This window comes from Pyxicephalus adspersus, chromosome 11 (assembly GCF_032062135.1).
Source record: "Pyxicephalus adspersus chromosome 11, UCB_Pads_2.0, whole genome shotgun sequence".
NCBI classification, from domain to species: domain Eukaryota; kingdom Metazoa; phylum Chordata; class Amphibia; order Anura; family Pyxicephalidae; genus Pyxicephalus; species Pyxicephalus adspersus.
The window spans coordinates 49,707,164-49,723,370 of NC_092868.1; the positions used below are offsets into that span (position 1 = coordinate 49,707,164).

The 16,207-nt window shown below is 39.8% G+C and overlaps 1 protein-coding gene across 1 annotated transcript; it reads right to left on the minus strand.

The window, feature by feature from the left end:
* Positions 1-2,562: 2,562 nt before the first annotated feature.
* On the minus strand, positions 2,563-4,449 carry HES2 (hes family bHLH transcription factor 2). The gene is made up of 4 exons (XM_072426492.1): positions 4,312-4,449; positions 4,107-4,202; positions 3,639-3,726; positions 2,563-3,287 (listed from the first exon to the last, which is right to left on the minus strand). The coding sequence occupies exons 1-4, from the start codon at positions 4,402-4,404 to the stop codon at positions 2,983-2,985; spliced, it is 582 nt and encodes a 193-aa protein (XP_072282593.1). The 5' UTR covers positions 4,405-4,449; the 3' UTR covers positions 2,563-2,982.
* Between the last annotated feature and the right edge of the window lie 11,758 nt (positions 4,450-16,207).

Consider the following 16,207-nt stretch of genomic DNA (forward strand, 5'->3'; position numbering starts at 1 on the left):
GGACGATGGATGGTGAACGATTGTAATGGAAGTGAAGGGGAGAGAGCACAGTAGGGTGCTGCTCTGTTGTTCTCAACCCTCCCCTCTTCATAGAGCAGAACAACGCTCTATGTATCGTTCATGTATTGCGCAGTCGTTGCAAAGGATCGTGAAAGATCCTTTCCAATGACAATTATCGCACATGTGTACATAACTTAGTCATAAAGGGGAAAGATCAAATGCAAGGACCCTACAGCCAATATTCATGACTAGTCCTTTGCCTCTAATTGCCTTCTAATACAGCTTCCAGAATCCAGGTCCGATCTAACAATGAAAGATCATTGCACAAACATACAAGTTTGCAATTGGAAAACATAGGAAGGAGAGGATGCTGTGAGCGCTGGTCTGTCCCAGATAAAGAATATCGATCAACTGATAAATTTCCTAATGGCCAGTTGACTTTCTCCGGAGCAAAGACTATAGAGGTACCATCACATATACACGTGTATAACATATACACAGCCCCAAATCCAACTAATATTAGCCAAATTCATCAGGCATTCTCTACTATCAGTATGCACCCTATATCACCCCTGCTGCATTGTTAAATATTGATGACCAGTGGGCGAGGTTGTGATCCTAGTAAATACAGGTCATTTCTGTACTGGCCTAGCATCAATAAATGGGCTACAACTATTCCAAACATTATAAATCCATCCCGTGACATTGATCAGCTGGCCTGATAAGCTCCCACCTATACCACAGGCCATAAACCATGGGGGGGATCACGGTGCATAGCTCCCAGCTATAAAATGGTTGTGAGGGTATTGTGCAGGAGGAAAAGAGTTCAAGACTCTAATTAAGATGTATGTGATCACAGCTAAGGTAGTAATACACCTTTAATTATGGAAATGACATGTGGCATTGTCTCCAAAGGCATCAAATTCCATCTCTTTGTCTAATGGACCAACTTTGTTTCTGTGTTAAATTGTTTTTCTATCATAAACATTTTTCTAATACAATAGAAGTAGTTAGAGCTCCTCACATTTTATATAGTTATTTTGCCATGTTCTTACTAAGGCTTTTTTCTTTTTACTGTAAAACACAACATGTGGTGAGAGTACATAAGTATTAAAACAATGACACATTTATATAATACTGACATTTTATTCTTCCCACTGTCTCATAGATGATCCCATAATCTAATATCCCAAACTAGTCCAAGGCTATTTTATGGGCAAGCTAGTTAACCTATTAGAATGTTTTTGGGATGTAGCGAAAAATCACACAAAAAAGGCAAGAACATATCAATCCCATGCACACAGTTTTGTTGCTGAGATTTCCACTTAAGACCTTTGTGCTGCAAGACCAGAGTGACCATCCAAAGTGGTAACTAGCCATGTGTTATATCCATTCTTTTATTTATTTACAACTTTGCACTATTTTTATATAAACCTTTAACAGAAATGTTTCCAAAACAAATTGTCAATAAACAAAACATAGAGACTGATTTGTGTGTTTAATAGGAGCCGTGGATATGGATGGAGGGGGGCGAATGGTGCATTGTCATTGTAATTGTTTGGGATAAAGAGCTTCCCTCCAAAAGTTCTGAGCAGAGAATGATCGCACAAACTGCAGCATCCACACCACAAATATTCTTTTGTATTACGACCCATATGTTATCAGAACATAAATGTTGCTTTTTTCATATTATCTTTTCCCCTTATGCATTCATATATATATATATGGTTCTCATATTTGAACAAACATAAAATGTGATTTCTTTGTGCAGGACTTATTTCTCCATGTTCTATAGACCAAGGGATCAGTTTAACCCATGCTAATTTTTCATTTTTTAGTAGTTGCTGGAGAGCTGCCCATTTTTTTTTCCAATAGGGAAACTATTGGTATGACCTTTATGCACAGTCCCCAGATACAGACACCTGCTATGCTGATTATTAGGGAGCCACTATAATTTAAAAATCCCATTTATGGGTTATCGGCCCCTTTATTTTAAAATGTGTTGTTTGGGGGAGGAATACCTTTTGGGACAAATAATGCAATTTAGGGCATCTGAGACAGCAACGTGCTTGGGACAGAGTTTTTACCACATTGGGCCTGATTTTTTAAAGCTCTTCAAGACTGGAGAGGTTACACTTTCAATGGTGAAGCCGAATGATCCAGCAAACCTGGAATGGATCTGGTCCAGGATTGAAAATATTTGCAATAAAATAGTAAATTGGTTTTAGAAAATCCATTCCAGGTTTGCTGGATCACACAGCTTCACACTGCCTTGGAGAGCTATAATAAAAAAGGGCCATTGTCTTTAGAAATGATTCTAAAATGTAGGCATCTGTATACCAAAATAACCCAAAATATGCTTTGCAATTAAAAATGTTTAAAATATTTACCCTGCTAAACAGAGGTTCTGCTTTTGTATTGATAGGAACTTAATATAGGGAGGCACACAATGCGGTTTTATACGTTTACACTTTCTGTTAAACTCACAGAAATGAATGTACACTATTGATATGTGTGATTTATACACCATTTAAGTTAATAAAAACACCAAAGAATGTTGAATGTGTTCATTTTGTATTTATTTTAAAAAACATATATAATCTGTGTAACAAAAATGTAACAAAAAGTGCATGAAAACATATTTACAAATCCTTGTTGCACATAGCCCCATCATTTTACCCTGCTAGCTACCAGAAAGGCTTGGTTCTCAATAAAAGGGACCCTTTTGGAGCCAGCTGGTTAAACATGACCTGATGCATATCGCATACTAATAATACAACCCTTTGGGTTTACCAGGGTTTATATTGTACCCCCTTAATTTCAATCCCCCTATGAGGACTAAATTGTCCACAATGTATTGCCTAGGATAATTCCATGCAACAAGTGGATGTGTTTTGGTGACACTATTTACAAAACAGTGCAATCATTTACAATGTAGCTTTTGTTTTTTTGTGTGTTTTTTTAAGTCTCTATTATGCTTTATCACCATGGCCTCCAGATGGCACTGTTGAGTTGTGGTGGGCTGGGGGCAGGTCTTTGTGCAGGTGGCTGTCTGGGGGAAGAGCAAATTTCTGATCTTCTGGGGCTGACATGGAGAATGATTCTGGAACTGTTCTGCTTGGAGTTTGGGGATTTTGTGCAGTCCAAACAGCAGAGTTCAGGACTTTTCTGCAGGTGGTCCAGGAGACGGTTGCTGGTTTCTTCAGCAATAACATTGGTTTTGGACAGGATGCCACTAAGACGTTCTAGGCAAGCTCTGTACCCTTCTCTGTATTTCTCTGCAGAATCTAAACAGAAGAAGAACATGGTTATAATGTGAACCCATCCAACAACACATGGCCATCCTAAAATGCTTAGATGCTTGTTAAACTGAATTACAATTACCTATTCTTTTCCAGTGCCATCCCACCCTGCCATAGACAAAAGGGGCCATATTTCTGTTTTTATATTCCACATATTGCAGAGGAAGCTAACCTAAAGCGCTGGTTATTATTTATAATTCTGCAATATTAAGCCACAGCCATTGGTTAAATTATTCTAAAATGCTACAAATATTTGGCATGCTCCCCACTTTTTTCTGAAGAATGCTAACTAACATTAACATTATCATGGTTGTGCAATATTGAACTGGTACTTACTTTGTGTTTGAACTGGAGGAATATCCTTCAAGAATCGTACAGTCATCTCCAAAATATCAGCTTTTTCTAGCTTAGAATATCTGGAATTCTGCAAATACAAAAATGTAAAAAAAGCGGTTAGGAACAAATTCAATCATTTTACATATTAATAAAACAAGATTTTTAGATTTTCTAAAGGAAAGCTTAGCCACAAATTACATGTGCTTCCCTTTTATCCATTCTATAGCTCTTTGTGGCCTTTTAAAAATATATTTAATATAAAAATATAAAAGATAAAAATTTGCTTTGCTAATTTTTTTTAGCAAAATATCTAATACTGCAATTTATAAAGAAATTTTTTATATATATTTGTTTGTTTTTTTTTTTTGTTTGTTTTTTGCAACATCATGCATAAAGTTTGATATCTTTGTAGGTTAGGATAATATTATGAAGAGGATATTAAAATAAATAAAATAAAACTACACTTACATCTTTTCCAATAAGAGGCAGGATGAGTGTTTTCAGCTGGTTGAGGCTTTCATTAATTCTAGCTCTTCTTCTCTTTTCCATTAAAGGTTTGAGAGTCTGGAAATAAAATGAAATATTTGGTTAAAATCATGTTGCATTGTTCATGATCACAAATTAGGATTTGTACAAGTAATGGAGAAGGTGCAGATTGTTAGTGAGCACTCACCTTTCTTAGTTCGCTGGCTTCCTTGCTTTTCTTGCCAGATTTTGGCTGGTAGCTGAGGGCAGCTGATTCAGGAATGATCATGCTGGGTGCCATGGCTCAGAGACAGGCAGTGCTCTCTCAGTGCTAGGACTAGGAGGTAGTGTGAGGGTTGAGGCTTAGCTGCTGCTATTTATACAGCACCTCTGAGCCTGGCCCCTCCCACCACTAACAATTTTAGGATTGACAATAGCCCCTCTGGGGAGAACTCCCCCCCCCCCCCCATATGAATTTATTACAGCCATCTGTTCAAGACAGGTAACTGACTATGCCACTTGTATGCAAAAAATAAATAAATAAAATAATATAATAATAATAATATATATTATATTTAACTTCCATTTATATTTTCAGTTCCACCAATTCAAATGCAAACTCATGTAATTCCAAACTGTTTATTGGTTATACCTACAGTGTTTGTTAGTTGTATCTTGTGTATAGTTTTTGTTGTCTTTTTTACATTTATATATAGATGGTTTAAAATGTATCCGTTTGTATCTGTTCAATATATGGTTATACTTTGTAACAGGAGATTGTGTATATTTAGGAAGGAAGTGTTTTTGTTGAAACATGATTGCAGAGAAAGAGAAAGAGAGAGAAAGAAAGAAAGAAAGAAAGAAAGAAAGCGAGAGAGAGAAAGAAAGAAAGAAAGAAAGAAAGAAAGAAAGAAAGAAAGAAAGAAAGTGAGAATGAAGATAGAGAGAGAGAAAGAAAGAAAGAAAGTAAGAAAGAAAGAAAGAAAGAAAGAAAGAAAGAAAGAAAGAAAGAATATTGTGTTTATTTAGTAAGGGAAGTGTTTCTGTTAGAACATGATTCAAATTGCAGAGAAAGAAAAAAATAAAAGAAGAGAGAGGAGAAAGATGAGAGAAAAATAATAAAAAATATAAATATATATTTATCTTTCATTTATTTCATTTTATTTTTTCATTTATTTAAAGAAAGAAAGAGGGGAAGAAAGAAAGAAAAGAAAGGCACACAGACACTCACACACACATATATATATATATATATATGACAATAATAATAAAATATAATGCTTACTAAAAAATAACACATTGATAAGAATAAACCTTCATGTTGTAAGGTAATTACAGTGACCCCCTCCTCTCCCTCCAAACACCCCCACCACCTCCCCCCAAGCCAAGCCAAAGTACTATTGTGAAATAAACTCTAAATTCTGATTGGTTGGTTTAGCAGACATACACAAGGTTATTGTCTGCATCATACTAAAATAGATTAGGAAAATGCCCAAGTGCTGTGTTGTAAATTGTTGTAGAGTTGGATTATCTATCATCACCCTCCCCCTCCTCTGAAAAGGGCAGATAAAACATCTGAAATGACATATGAAAGCTTCAGCCTCACCAATATATTAAAAACAAGAGCAGATGTTACATATGTCTATGCAAATCAGCCTTGCTTTGATAACCTGGGTAGATGCTGCTGCCTGCACCTGGCTGAACTGTCCTGCAAGAATTGGGAGTTGTGTTCCCAGGGCTCTGATTGGTGGGTAGTGGAGCACGTGTCACCCTCTCACCCCCCTGCAGTCCACCAGCACCACCTCAAAGCTATTATCCCTTGTCTTCTGCTATGTTTAAATCTTCAGTTGGGATTTGAATATTGTCACACATATTGGCGTGGGTCCTTGTTCCCCATCTGGGGGGGGGGGGGGGTACAATCTCTCACCAACCCCCTATTTGGGTAACAAAGTAGCCAGCAGCTGTCAGGGTGTCCTGACCATATCTGTGGTGTCCCCTCTCTTCTTACAAACTAGGCTTTGTTAGGTGACATACAGAAGGCAGGTTTTCAGCTTGGGCTGGGATCCTAATAAGCAGAGGAAGCTAAATCAGCATCCCAAGCTGTAATTATCCCATATTCCCACAAATCAGACCCAGCAGACAAATAGAACCTCCCTGTAAATGTATTACCTCTGTGACATGAAGGAAGCCCTGAGGGAGGTGAGCAAGGCGTCTGCTAGCCCTATACATTCATGTCATACAATATTATTTGTGATTCTCTTACTATTCCAAATAGTTAGCAATGATGTCATTCTTCACTTTCTAAAACATTCCTTGTTCTTTAAAAGTTACATGAAGAATAAGAATATCAGAGATGGCTGCTATAGTGACATACTAGCAACTAAAATCAGTATTATCTGTATTTCCTTTATCATCATACTCCATTAGATTCCTTGTCCTTTACACTCTCTTCTATCATCCTCATGCCTCTGCTTTGTTCACTATTATCTTTACTCCCTGCACCTCTCTTCTCTTCTGTTCTACCATCCTTATCCCTCTCTTTTTTAGTATTTCCACTTCTCTCCTCCTTTCTATCATCTTTGTCCCATTCCTTTGTTCTATCATTCGTTTCCTTTTACTTTGTCAATTGTTCTCCTTCTTTACGTCTTCATTCTTTCCATTCTTCCCTTACTCTTTCCTACTTTCCTATACTCATGTTCTTCATTTACTATAATTTATTCTTTCTAACCCTTTCTCTCTTTAATACTTAATTCTTCTTTTAAAAGGCCATGCTTTACTCTTTATATTATACTTTTCCCTTCTTTTTTTCCTACTATAATTAGATCCATCCTTCCCCTTCTCCTTGTGCAGCCTTCTTTCCTTCTCTCCTTCTTCCTCATATTTATCCTGGCTTCTCTTCTTCTTTAAGTATTCTTACTTTCTATCCATTCCATCTTTCCTCCCTTAATTGTTTCCTTCTATTTTTTCATTCCTTTTTTAACTATTCTTGTTTTCTGTACTATATTGCTTTCTTTCATCATATTGTCCTGCTAACTTTTACCCTAACATCTCTATTTATAAATGCATTCTTTTTTCAAATATTCCTTTCTTTACCTTGCACCTTATACTTCATTTCCCCTTTTACTTCTTACTGTCCTTGAATCTATTCTTCCTTTTTTCCTTCTTTTTTACTCTCTCCTTACTCATCATATTCATTTTGTCTCCTTTACCCACTTCTTCTTTGTTCCTTAACTTGTATTCTATCTTTTCTTCCTTACTTTTTGCCTTCATTCATCTTTATTCCCTACTATTCTTCTTTCTTTCTTTCTTTCTTTCTTTCTTTCTTTCTTTTTTTCTTTCCCTACTATTCTCCTTTTCTTTCTTTCTTTTTACTTTCCCTATTCCTCACCTCATCCTTCTTTTAAGTATTCCTTCATTGTTCGTTATCTAGTACTTTACACTTATTTATTCTCCCATCCATTCTTTTTTTTGGTTAGCTCCATTCTTTCTTTGCACCCTTTTCTACTCTTTTCCTTTCTTCCTTTCTTCCCTTCACATTTTATCCTATCTTCCTCTTTATTCTTTTCTCCATTCCTCCTCCATCTTCCCTCTTTCCCTCCTTGCTCTTTTATATCTGTGTTAGTTATACACATGTATGTTTTGCCATGACAAGAACCAAACTTCACCTGTACATGTATATCACAACTCAGACATAAAAAGCTTCACATTTTAGATCTAACGAACCAAAAGATAAGATCAGTGCCAGGGTTACTTAAAATAATATATGTTGGTACTAAATTGAACCAAAAGACATATTTCCCAGTTTCTCAGTAACACATTTTGCACATTTTGTATTTTTAGTTAAAGTAGCAAACACAAAAGCTGCAGCCCAATGTGGCAGTTATATTGCAGAGATATTTAAACTTCCCATCTTCTATAATTGCATTTTATTTCAGCATAGATTACCATGACAAACACAAAGAATAACTCCATATGCGTCATTCTTTAGAATGTGGATCATCTAAATTGTATTGGGGGATTTCAGGATGGCCAGATTTGGCTGCACGCGTCTGCCACGCTTCTGCCCCCCTTCTTGTCCCGTGAGACCCCCTCCTGATGCCCTCCTCCCCTCCCCCTCTGCAGCATGCAACCCGCACGCTTCTCCATGCAAACTTTTTATAAAACCGCTTTTTTGTCTGCAATTTAAATATCCACATTTTGGCGTGGGTACCCCATCTGTTATGGAGGCAACAAAGGAGATCTTTGTGCGTATTGATGGATCAGATCGATTTTGGAAGCAAGAATTTTCTACATTTTACAAGGTCTGATGTTCAAAATGCCCAACACAGAGACTCTGCCCCGACAGGCTTAGGAAGCGGTTATGAGCATTTTATTGTATCTTTTTGTATTGCATTCAACTTTATATTTCTTTTGATCATTTTATAGTATACTATTACATTTACAGGTTCAGCATATGCACCAAGAATGAGTGGTATGTATAATCCTGGTATGTATAATCCTTCTATGACTGCTGCTAAATAGAAATTGGAACATAGACCAGAGATGCAGAAGAGATGTACAGCAATACAGGTAAGTCTTTTATTTTTCTTAGTCTCTTTATTTGTGGATTGTGATCAATATCTGTTTGTACACAGTCTGGAATGACGAATACGGTGCTTTGCATAAGTAGGCTGCAAACAGTCATTTAATTCATGAAAGTAGTACAGTGAAAGTAGGTTTAGAAGGGCGTAGAGTGCACGCTTTCCGGGCAGTGTTGTGACATGCAGATTGCAGAATAGAGACCTGCTGGATCTTCCAGATCTTCCTGCTGGATCAGCTGCACGCGCTGCCATAGAGGAGGCACGAGCCACTCCAGCACGCGCCAGGACTTCCAGCTTCTGCTGAGGCTGAACTTAATTATCTGCACTGCCTGGAAACTCCTGCCTGCCTAACCGGGGGTCTCCATCTTTACTGGGGGCTTACTATTCATACCAGTGTTACTGGGGGCTTACTATTCATACTGGGGATCTCCATCTTTACTGGGGGCTTACTATTCATACTGGGGATCTCCATCTTTACTGGGGGCTTACTATTCATACCAACGTTACTGGGGGCTTACTATTCTTACTGGGGGATCCCCTACCTCACTGGGGGCTAGCAAACCTCACTGGGGGATCTCCTTCCTCATTGGGGGTTCCCCATCTTTACCGGGGGCTTACCATTCATACTGGGGATTTCCTTCCTCACTGGGGGCTACCAATCCTCAGTGGGGGCTCTTTATCTTCACTGGGGGCTCTGCATCCTCACTGGGGATCTCCTTCCTCATAGGGGGCTCTCCGTCTTTACTGGGGGCTTACCATTCATACTGGGGGATCTCCTTCCTCACTGGGGGCTGGCAAATCTCATTGGGGGCTCTCCATCTTTACTGGGGTCTTACCATTCATATTGGGGATTTCTTTCCTCACTGGGGGCTACCAATCCTCATTGGGGGCTCGCCATCTTTACTGGGGGCTTGCCATTCATATTGGGGCTCTTCATCCTCACTGGGGGCTCTGAATCCTCACTGGGGGATCTCCTTCCTCATTGGGGGCTCTCCATCTTTACTGGGGGCTTATCATTCATTCTGGGGATCTCCTTCCTCACTGAGGGCTCACCATTCATATTGGGGGATCTCCATCTTTACTGGGGGCTGGCAATCTTGATTGGGGGCCCTCCATCTTTACTGGGGACTTACCATTCATACTGGGGGATCTCCTTCCTCACTGGGGGCTGCCAATCCTCGTTGGGGGCTGCCAATCCTCGTTGGGGGCTCTCCATCCTCACTAGGGGCTCTGCATCCGCACTGGGGGCTCTTCATCTTTTCTGAGAGATCTGTATCATCACATAATTCTGAATCCTGGGGGTTCTCCTGGGGGAATCTCTGTCTTCATTAGGGGCTCTCATTCTTCAATGGGGGCTCTCCATCCTTACTAGGGGCTCCTCATCTTCTCTGAGGGCTCATCGTCCTTTTTGGGGGTCTACATCCTTTCTAGGGACCCTTTATCATTACTAGAGAATCTGGACCCTAAGTTAGGGCTATCTGTCCTTACTGAGGATTCTCTTTACTAATGGGACTATTTATCCTTACTGGGTGCTTTTCATTCTGCCTTAGGTTTGTCAGATCTAATTGGCGACTCTGCATCCTCACTGGGGGCTCTCAATCCTTTTTGGGGGATCTACATCCATAATGGGGGACCTTTTTCATCACTGGGGGAATTAAATCCTAACTGGGGACTCTTAATCTTTCCTGAGAGCTCTGTATCTTTACTGAGAGATCGTTTTCATCACATGAAACTTGAGGGCCCTCAATCCTTTATGGGGGATCTCCCTCCTCACTGAATCACCAGAGGCTCTCCATTCTTACTAGAGGCTCTTCATCCATTCAGGAGGTCTACACCAATTCTGTTGACTCCTTATCATCACTGGGGATCTGAACCCTAACTGAGGGGTCTCTGTCCTTACTGGGTGTTCTCCTTACCAACATGGGGCTTTTTATCCTTACTGGGTATTTTTCACACAGACTTAGGGTTGTCAATTCTCATTGGGGACTATTCATCCTCATTAGGGGCTCTATATCCTCTTTGGGGGTTCTACATCTTTATTATGGGACCTTTATCATCACTGAGGGATCTGAATCCTAAATGGTGTATCGGTATCTTTTCTGAGGGTTCTACATCCTTACTGGAGGATTTATCATCACTAGGGTATCTGAATCCTAAGGGAGTACTTCCCATCCTTACAACCTGGGGGCTCTTTATTATATGTGGGTGCTCTTTCTCCATACTTAGGGTTGTCAATCCTCACTGGGGACTCTCCATCCTGATTGGAGACTTTCCATCCTTTCTGGGGGCTTGTTTTCATCACTGGGAGATCTGAACCCTTACTAAGGGTACTCTGTCAGTACTGGGGTTCTCCTTACTAACTGGTGGCTCTTTATCATCACTGTGTGTTCTTCATCCTTATCTAGGATTGTTAATCTTCACTGGGGACTCTTTCCCCTAACTTGGTGCTCTCAATATTTTTTGGGGGCCCTTTATCATCACTTGGTGATTTGAACCTCAACTGGGGGCTATCTGTCCTTACTGAGGGTTCTGCTTTCTAACTGGGGGCTCTTTGTCTTTACTGGGTTACGTTTCATACTGACTTTTTAATTATCATTTGGAACTCTTCATCCTCACTGCAGGCTGTCAATCCTCTCTGGGGCTTTACATCCTTAATGGTGTACCTTTAACATCAGTGGGGGATCTGCATCCTAACTGGGGGTCTCCTTATCTTTTTGGGGGGCTCTAAATCCTTACTGGGGAAAACTTTATCATCACTAGGGAATCTGAATCCTAACTAATGTTTCTCTATCCTTACAGGGGGGCTCTTAATTCTTACTTAGGGTCATGGGTCCTCATTGGGGACTCTACATCCTTTCTGGGACTCTTTACCCTCACTGGTACTTTACATCCTCACTCAGGGTTGTCAGTTCTCTCCGGGAACTTAACCCTCTCTGTGGGCTCTCAATCATCTTTTGTGGTTCTGCATCCTTACTGGGGGTTCACCATCCTCAGTGCAGGCTCCTAAACCTTTCTTGGGGTTCTCGATCTTTGCTTTGGCTATCCATTCTTACTGGAGACTCCACATCCTTACAGAAGGACCATCATCTTTTTTAGGGCTCTGCATACTAACTGGAGGCTATGTATCCTCTTTGAATGCTCTTCATCCTGACACAGGCTTTCTGTATTCACCGGGGGGCTTTGGGTTGTCCCGTGCTCAGTTGGATCTTTTCATCCCTTTTGGAGGCTCTACATTCTTTTTGGGGTGTTTATATCCTTAGCAGGTAATCATCATTATTGGAACATCAGCATCTTAATTGGGGGTTTTCATCCTTGCTGGGGGTTCACCATATAAATCAAAGATTCTTCACTATCACTGGGGGCTTTCCATCCTCACTGTCAGTCTGTTAGTCCACAATGGGAGTTCTTCATCCTCACTGGGGCTCACTATTCTTTTCAATGCTCTCCATCCTCACTGGGGAATCTCCATGCTCACTGAAGACTCTCCATCCACACGGAGGACCTTTTATTCTTACTGGGAATATAACTAACTGAGGATTACTTACTGGGGGTTCTGCATCTTCTCAACTTTACCCAGAGCTTCCCATTCCTACTGGGGGTTCTGCATTCCCTTACCCTGATTTCCTTTGATTCTCACTGAGGCTTGTCATCCTCTCCATCTTTAATGGGGGTTCTCCACAATTACTGAGAGCTCATCATCCCTACTAGAGGTTTTGAATCTTCACTGGAGACTCTTCATCCTCAGTGAAGGCTCTCCATCTTCACTGGGGCTCCTAATCCTTTCTTGAGGTCTCTCTGTCATGGTTCCTGCAATGAGCACTTTCTACTATCACTGAAGTCTCTCCATCGTTTCCAAGGGCTCATCATCCTTGAGGCACCCATCCTCACTGAGGACTCTCTATTCTAATTGGGAACTCTCCATTCTAACTGAGGGCCCTCTACTCTGGTTTTACACGGAATATTCCCCATTCTCAATGAGAGATCTCCATACTCTCTGCATGTTCTCTTTCCTGATCCCCCACACATCTCCATCCTCATTGAGCATTCTTTATCCTGATCCCTACACTTAGTGCTCCCAATCCTAATTCCCTTCCTTGCACTGATGGATTTTCATTGTTATTTAGAGAGCACTCCATCCTCATCCTGCATTGCTTTACTTCCCTCTGAATGTGGCACAGATCCTCATCCTGATTCCTTCACTGACTGGTGTTCAATCTGATCCCCAGAGTGACAATTCTCTATCATAATCATTTCACTGATTTCTCTCTATCTTCATCTCTTCATTTCCATCCTGATTCTGGCATTAAACCCATCTCTATCCTGACCCCTGCACTCAGGTGCCCCATTCTAATCCCTGAACTGACTGCTTGCCAACTTTATCTTTGGATGACTGATATCAACATAAAAACATTTTTCTGTGCTTGTTTACTGTGTATACTGTTATTGAGTCCACCTTCCAGCTTAGCCATTCTCCAGCTCCAGTTTCCTCCCTCTTGGCACCTGTTGATCTCTAAATGATGGTGTTCATTGCAAACATGATCACTCTCTCACGTTCTGTAATGCACACCTTTTTGTCACATTTCCAACATCCATTTTCTCCAATTGATTTTCTCCACCCTCTTATCATGCCTCCACCTTCTAGTTATGTCTTGCTAATATATACATTCACCTGGCACCTGTAGACAACATGCCAACTTCTGGCACAACATACACCTTTCCCTCACCTCTTTCTGACCTGATTGGGTGTAACCTTTTCTTTGCGGCTTACACCCATACATCTCATTAAAGAATAGTAGTCATACTTATTATCTAGTCTCTTCTATTTCCTGTAGTGAAGCAATTCACACACATTTAGGATAAACACACAAATCCACACACTACACTGTTTAGTCTGACATCAAGCTTGAAGTTGGTTACTGAAAGGGTTACCAGGTGAAAACAATGGGAAAAGGTCTATATAAGGTTAAACACAGCCACTACATGTATAGTGCAATATGTTCTATAGTAGTCTTTGTTTGGGGTTTAGACTATAGTTAGTAAATGAGGAAGCCTTGACCTACTTTTAGGACAGCAAACAGGCAAACCCCCAACTTCTTGTCATTAGTTTTAGGGGACACAACGTGGTCTGTACTTAATCAAAATGGGGTGTAAAGGTCATAAACACAGCAGGCAGTTGGTGCAGCAAGGTGGCAAAATTATATGCAGCTAAATGCCATTACTATTTGCCTATGTTGGAGTTCTTCAGGATCTTAATTTTTTTGCAGATTTGATTTCTGCCTATTCTTCTAATCTATTCTGATGGGTTCCTTTAGTCAATGCAGTTTTGCCCTCCACCAAGGCTGATAGCGCTACTAAGACATTATTATTACACAGTATTTATATAGCACCATCATATTACGCAGCGCTGTACAAAGTCCATAGTCATGCCACTAACTGTCCCTCAGAGGAGCTCACAATCTAATGTCCTTACTATAGTCATATGTCATTAATGTAGTCTAGGGTCAATTTAAGGGGAAGCCAATTAACGTTTTTTGGGATGTGGGAGGAAACTGGAGTACCCGGAGGAAACCCACGCAGACACGGGGAGAACCTGCAAACTCCATGCAGATAGTGTCCTGGCTGGGATTCGAACCTGGGACCTAGCGCTGCAAAGGCCACTGTGCTGACATACAATGACATACAAGGGTCATGTATTATATATATATATATATATATATATAAATATATATATATATATATATATATTTATATTTATATTTAAATCTATGGGCTGTCAATGCACCAGAACAGTTAGAAAAAATGGTCATATTCTTATCACAAACCACAACTCAGGGTGGTATGTTACCATGCATTGTGATAAACTGCAACACATGCATTGGTTAATATACTGGGGTGCCATTGACATTAATAGTACTGCAACCTACATATCATATATATGATAATATGTGTTAACACCTGTCTTCCTGTTATAATACAGAGAAGTGAAATGGCCCTTAATGTTCCGCACCTTAACACATGATATTATGTTGGAATAATGCATGCACACAGAATACTTATGGAACACAGAGTGTGAAGTAATTGTATCTCATAACATAGGACATACAATATATGGTAAGAGATTCGGACCAATCATCAATAAAATAAATTTAGATTGACTAGCACTTCTATATATATACATATATATATATATATATGTGTGTGTGTGTTTATTAGCCTAAGTAAAGGTTTACAATCCATCTCATCCTCCAAGTATTTCCACTTGTTTCAATATGTTTTCTACTACTCTGTGTTCCGCCAACAGTCTGGCAAGCCACTTAGGGATAATGGAAGGCACACAAGGCCTGTAGACAATGTCCTAGGCAAGGGTAAAAGGAGAAGTGATTTAAATCCCCAGTGAAGTGTGACCTGTCAACCAGCCTCCCATCCCCCAGCTCCTGGGAACTTCTCTGAGTCCTCTTCTCATCCCATCACACAGCTTTCACAGCCAATACTTCATGAACATTTCCCTGAGTTCCCCTTCAACAATTAAAAGGAAAAAAATTAGCGTCTCCCCCACAGCTGTGCAATGTGGACACAGAGATAGCATTGTCATGGTTCATTGTGATGAAGGGGACAAATGTTTGAAGAAGGGGGGAGCAAGAATTGGGTTAGGGAAAGTTAGAGAGTGGACAATAATTCCAAAGTTCTTGGTGGGGGCCTGCCAGATGCATCATCATGCTTTGACACTGCTGTATAGTATATATAGTGTATACTGCTGTGTAATATTATGAATAAATGTCACTTATATTAGATATAACTCAAATATTAAAATCTCATATTATCTTTATTATGGTAATGCACTTACAAAAGTTCTATTCATTCATTTTTAATCTGAGGTTTTTAAATAAAAAGAGTCAGGGGATCCTGGTCCTTTGTTAAGTTACTTTCCTTTATGGGGTGATAATACTCCCAATCGTTCTCCCATTGTTACAAAAATACTTCCAATGGTGACTGTGAGTAGCTCTATAGAAGCTTATTCTGTAGACTGGTCTGTAGAGTGTTCTGCCATAGTCACCATTGGGGAACCAGCTCCCAACATTGACAATGACATGTTCTTACTGTTTTACTGGCCACACATGTGTGTGGGGGGGGGGATAGGAGATAAATTGGTGCAAACAGGTATTCTCCAAATACAATTAGGGAGTATTTAGGGAAACATACAAAAGCTAATAAAAAGTGCAAGAAATAGATTAGGTTGGCAAACAGCAAAGCAGCAAAATAGATGTCTAGGCATATACTGGTGTATGCCCAATTGTTTTTACAAACAAGAAAGAAGTGATGAGATGAAAGAGAAGAGAAGATAAGACAAGAGGGGAGGAGGAGAGAAAAAGAGGATATAAAATTGAGAATGGTGGGAAAAGAGTAATACTAAAAAGGATATGCTGATTGAGATAAATAAATAGAAAGATATACATATATGAGACTATGTTGGCAAACAGCAAAGCAGCAAAACAGATTTCTAGGGATATGCTGGTGTATCCCCAA

Excerpts from the sequence above, each read along its gene's own strand:
- HES2 (XM_072426492.1), bottom strand. The coding sequence starts at position 4,404 with ATGGCACCCAGCATGATCATTCCTGAATCAGCTGCCCTCAGCTACCAG. Across the intron at positions 4,203-4,311 it reads AAGCCAGCGAACTAAGAAAG|ACTCTCAAACCTTTAATGGA; the intron begins GTGAGTGCTCAC and ends TTTTATTTCCAG. Across the intron at positions 3,288-3,638 it reads TCCTCCAGTTCAAACACAAA|ATTCTGCAGAGAAATACAGA; the intron begins GTAAGTACCAGT and ends TCTTCTGTTTAG.